General features: G+C 35.0%; 1 protein-coding gene across 1 annotated transcript; it reads right to left on the bottom strand.

Moving 5' to 3' along the window:
* Window positions 1–2,539: 2,539 nt before the first annotated feature.
* Window positions 2,540–2,773, bottom strand: CBG25912 (the record flags this gene model as incomplete). Its single annotated transcript, XM_045244276.1, has 1 exon — window positions 2,540–2,773. The coding sequence occupies one exon, from the start codon at window positions 2,771–2,773 to the stop codon at window positions 2,540–2,542; it is 234 nt and encodes a 77-aa protein (XP_045098986.1).
* Window positions 2,774–5,937: the final 3,164 nt, after the last annotated feature.

Raw genomic sequence — 5,937 nt, 5'->3', positions numbered from 1 at the left:
TGAGCTTAATTTCTCGATTCCTGTGAGAGATATCAAACATTTGTTAACTGATAATTTTTATTCATAATATTACCAATATTTTATCAGTTAACAAAATTTTGATATCTTTTACAATAATCGAGATTGTGCTCAAAGTTAACGGTTTGGTTAGGATTCTATTAAAGGGAATACGATAGTTTTGTAATTCTGAAAATATTTTTTCAAGCCACAAAAACTATTTTATTTATCGTGATATTTTCAGGTACATTTTTGTAAGCGAGAAAACTAATTTTGATTGATTTCTACGAAATTGATCAGCTACAAAAATCAAGCTCTGGCATGACTGGGCATTTTCAGAGTAATCAAGTAATAATTAAATTTTTCAAACATACAAAACTGAAAATTCTAGAAAACTCTGTATGTTTTGTAAACTTTTGATTCATAGGATTCTTGAAAAAAAAGCAAACATTACTGTCGTCAAATATTATTCAATGAGCTCCGAAAATGAGAAAATTTGCGGAACCCTCGTTTAATATTTGAAATGTTCATGTTTTGAATTGGTTCAAAATAGTGATGTTCCGTTATGAATCAGGGATCCAACAATTTCTCTACTGATCTAAAATTATCAGATAATCAGTGATCTTGTATTTGCTGATTTGTGTTATATAAATACAGTGTAAGAATCTACAATATTTTTTAACATTTAGGAAATGGAAATCCTAAAATGCTCTAGAACCTTCCTGAATCTTTTCGAATTTAAAAATTTTCCCACTAGTTTTAAAGCTCATAGTCAGTTTCCGATCATCCACTTTTACGTCGAATCGGCCTGAAAATTGGAGCATCACAATCCAAATCATCACCAAAACACAATTTCCGTGTCTCCTGACCTCATTTGATCAACCAAAATGATCAAATATTTTGACTCGATCCGACCTTCTTTTGAGCTGTTTGGTCAAGCAAAACTTGCGTCACTTCCTTTGATCACTAATCACTTATGACTTTTACCTACATATTTTGTGTCTATCTTTTGCGATTTCTGATATTATGATGATCTTACACCGATTTAACAACGTACCCACACATCCCACTCGTACGTCGTTTCTTCCGATTCATATCACATGTATCCGTTTTAATTACGAGCACACATTTATGTACTTCCATAACACGTCAAGAGTTTTATGGGTGTACTCACGAAAATGGAAAATATGAGACAAGGAGAAGTGATTGAATGAAGGGAGCTTTTAGGAATCCTTCTGTGCTCTGGTCTATGATCTGAAATTCAATTCTTCGCAAAACAGTGCACACCGTACAGACTACATGATGGCGCATAAATACTTTTTCTCAAATTTTTAGTAGCATAAAATTTGAGTAGAGCGTTGTACTGGGCTCAAATTTGGAGCGCAAAAATTCAAAGGATTCATCAATAAACTGGCCAGGTTTCAAACTATTTTATCAACTTTGAACTGAGTTATCTCTTGTCCACGTTGTTTCATCTCATGAAAATCACAAGAAACATTAGACCGTTCATCTTTGGATAATCATAACAATACCTAACCTTGGGGAACATCTTTGAAAATTCCAGAAGCTTTGAATCAAACGTAAAATTATATTTTCACCAATTTTTGTGCTTCCAAGATACTTATGTCTAATAGTAAGGATCTACCCGTTTTTATCAGTCCGGGTAATTGTGCGCTATCTTGTATTATAGAAATAAGGTGCTTATAGTTTTCGAACTCTTTTTTCGAGGAGATTCGAAATTCAAACGACAAAACGGATTTATGCTTTTAGAACTTGTTTATTGGAGAAATGAAAATCAACAAAATGTTTGAGTGTGTTACAAATTGTAACTTACAATTACAGATTGAAAACACATAAAGTCATGAGTGCTCTCAATAAATAGGTGAAAGTTGAAATGGGATGGCGAAACGGAGGTCGAAATTGAATTGAAATGGTGCCAAGTTGAAATACACAGCAAGACAGAAGTATTGAGAAAACGAAACGACGAGCAGAAAGTACATCATTGTGCCAGCGGTAGCTTCTTTGGTCTTTGTGTTGATTCCGGGTCGTTTGGATGGCGATTCGAATTGTAAATAGTTATAGTAAAGAAATCTGTAAAAAATTCTGATGAGTTTTTTGACAAGAAGAAAGAAGTCCAGGAAGAACATCAAATAAGAATCAGGAAAAAAGCGAACTCCTCAAAATGAGTCGGGAAATAAAATATGATCTAATGAAAAAAAAACTGACAACGAACGGACGGAAAACGGCCAAAAAATGGAGGAAAATGAAAAAAGAGATATGAAATCTAGAAACTTCATCTCAAAACTTAAAGAAGAGAGGGGCACATACTGTGGAATCTCTAACGTAAGTGATTTCAAACCTTAAACTTTGACAGAATTTAGTTAGGGAGAATTTTATTGAACAGAACAGAATGAGAAGAAATAGAAAGAAGAAAATAGAATGAGAACTGATCAAGAGAAATAATGAACAATGTACAAGTGATAGTCCAATTAGTACCATTAATAGTGAAGAGGCGGGACATTTTGAAACAGGTGGGTCGTCTTTACATGATGTTCTCATGCGAAACCAAAGACGTTTTTGGAATTGAAATGCACACCTGGAAATATAAAGAAGGGAAAGACTGGACTAGTGACCGCTTACTTAGCAAAATAAGTTCTCCTGGCAAACTGGGGACATAGTTGGAATCTTCAGACACCGATACACAGACAACTCTCGGTTGAAGTTTTCCTGACGAAGTTAATCCGGATAAACATGTTAAATCAAATTTAAAAACCATATTTTTTTATAATTTAAAGCAGTGAATTCAACAGTAACGTATGTTCCCCCATCACGAATTTGAATTCGAGCACTAACACAGACGATCTTATCTCAATCCTCTTGTTTCTTCTCATTGCCTATTTTCTAGTCATTCCCGTTTTCCGGATTTTCTAAAAAAATTACTTCCGATTACTGTTGCAAGATCTCTTTTCATCTGTACATCTATCAAACACAAAATTTGTTTCCCGGGTTGCACCTTGTCATGGAGATCTATTCCCAATCGTCTTTTCGTTCATGCTTTAGATACGCGTTTTTCATTTGGGCCCCGTATTTTTGCAGATTGAAGTCAGATCAACAGTTAATTAATTGTTTCCAGATATGACAGACGTGTGATTTCCCTTTCTAAGTCTAAGTCTGATGATCTTGGTTTGAAGGTTATGAAAACAAAAAAATGAGCCTCCATGAGCAGTGATTTTTTTTCTCATCTTGTTTGGATCTATTGCATTGAGTTAATTTAATTTCAGAGCTGCCTTCTCATTTGCGTCGAAGAAATCACATTCAAAGATTAAGTCTCTTTGTATACCGATTTCAAATGTACAAATAAACATGAAGGTATTTGTGGAGATCATTTTCATCACAAATGAATTAAAATCAGTCCGGTTCCAATTTAAATCACAAGAAACTGACGGAATTATGACGAGCTTGGATGATATTCCTGTCAATCTTGATGTATAGGAATTTTTAACTTTTCCCAGAAATAGAGCCTTCACTATTTCAAATCAAGGAATAAGTTTAAGAGAATGGATTCAACATCTCTGCTCGATTTTTCAATTTGAGGATTATGGAGCCGTATTTGAAGTTGGGATGCCACAATAGATATGCAATCACTTCGGAATACGTTTCCAAAATTTGGAACCATTCAATTAACATACTTCTTTGGAGAGAGAGGAAACGAACTATGTATTTTGAACACTCAAAACATTTTGAGAGATTTTCTACCAGTTGTTGAAATTGTCCAATTAGTTTCTGTTCCTCTCCATGAAAATCTAACCGTTCAACACATCGGAATGGAAAACCTAAAGGTGTTGTACTTATGTGGTCATTTCAATTTGAAGTTAGATGATCTCTTAACATTGAATGTGGAACGTTGTCGTATAAATACAGATCAAATCTCACTTAGTGATTTTAATCGATTTTTCAAATTATGGATGAAGGGGTCCAATCGGAAACTGAAGCTACTCTCTGTTCTTGTGAAAAGGGAAGACAACTCAGATTGGAATATACTATTGAAAGGATTAAAAGCGGAAGGATTTTCAGAAGATGCAGAAGTCAAGAATTTCACTATACAAAATTCTACCGGGGTTATTGCACGAATTCGAAGCCGTGATATGAGAACACATTTTCCTATTAATTTTGCTATTTCAAATTTCAAAGAATTATGGACTGTTTGATTCTCTTCACATTATTCTTAAGAATTTGTTTTCCACCTTTTTCTTCTGTAATTTCTCTTAACATTGTTTTATATGCACAATTTCGTTGTATAATTATATTATGTTGTATAATGTATAATTCCAATCTAAAATTAAAGATATTCTTTATTATTGTGAAAAGGGAAAACAACTCAGATTGGAACATTTTGTTGAAAGGATTACAAACAGAAGAAAAGGCAGAAGCAGAAGCAGAACTAAAGAAGTTCAGGATTCGAAATTCTGTTGGGATCAGCGCTCGAATTCAAATTCGACATGAAGAAATTCGTGTTTCTGTTGAATTTACTGTTTTATAATGTCGAATGAGTAGTTTTTTATTGCATGACACTGTGATACATGCGGATGGATAGGTTTCAAACTAAAAAACAATGTCGCGATTTTCAAATATTCTTTTTCTGATAAAACACATTCTGAAATTCGAAAAATTCCAGATTTTATGTTTTTCACGGTTTTTTCTCAAATGTTCCGAATTTCCGAACATATTATCAGAAAATAATATTTGATAACCCAAAAATTATTTTTTTTTAGTCTGAAACCAATCCATTTGTCTTCATTATCTTGGTGGCAAAATGTTCCGGAGCCTCATTTTTACATCAAATAAGTTAATTTCAATTTTGGCGTTTTGTTTCAACTTCCTGGATGATTTTTAGTGCCAGTGTGAGATAAATTAGTAGAAAGTTACCGAACTTTCTCTGATAGTCGGTCGAACGGAGCTAGGAAATCTGTGAAGGATGCTCAACTTCCTCGCGACAGCCAATTTCCTCTAGAAAGTTGAATCAACACGCCGAAATATATACAGTACCGTGCAAAAGGTTGTCCACTTTGTGGTTTTCGAGCATAACTTTCTTCAAAATAGAGCTAAAGCATGAAACTTTTCTGTGGAATGTAGCAAATTACCCGAGAAAAATGATGCAAATATATTTCCGTCTTGAAAAAAAGAAGAAAAAATTTTAACGAAAAATTCAGTTTTTGAAAAATTTTGGAATTTTGGAAATTTTTTTCAAAAATCTGGAAAAAATAGAAAACGATCATTAATGTGAAACATAGCATTTTGAACATAATCAAAAAGACTTTGGCCGACTTTTGAGCAAATAACACCTCAACAAAGTACATTTCCGTGTATGGTATGGTTATACAAAGTGTCAACTAGAGATTTCCGGCTTCTGGGCTTGTTCTACCATCGTTCCACAACCTCAAGACGTCAATATTTGGCACTTTCTATGTTTTTATCATTTCTCAGGTGGCGCGCTCGTATTTCTACATGAGGATCAAGGCTGTGTCACGGCCGGCCGCGGCCAGCCGCGGCTTCAGAAAAAATATTCGAAGAAGCCGCGGCCGGCCCAGGCTAGCCGTGCGGCGTTTCACGGCCTTTTGAAATAATTGTTTCATGAGAAACGTAGATTTTTTTTTTGAAAAGTAGGACAAAAAAACGAAATTATTCAAAAACTAATTGATTTACACTTCACGCGTTTTCATGAGGCTATCCGCGGCCGGCCTCGGCTAGCCGCGGCTTTTCACGGCTTTCACAAAAAAGCCGCGCCCAGCCGCCTTTTTGCACAGCCTTGATGAGGATGCAAAGGGCTTTTTGGGCATTTTTGGCCTTTTTCGCCCCTTTCAAAAATCCGGTGCTTCGAGCGAGGATCGAACTCGGGTCTATCGCTTCACACACCGGCGTGTAAACCAGTGCGCTATTCGA

The sequence above is a fragment of the Caenorhabditis briggsae genome (assembly GCF_000004555.2).
Source record: "Caenorhabditis briggsae complete genome, chrIII, whole genome shotgun sequence".
Taxonomy (NCBI): domain Eukaryota; kingdom Metazoa; phylum Nematoda; class Chromadorea; order Rhabditida; family Rhabditidae; genus Caenorhabditis; species Caenorhabditis briggsae.
Note: the sequence above shows the minus strand (reverse complement) of the source record. Positions and strands in the feature narration are given on the sequence as shown.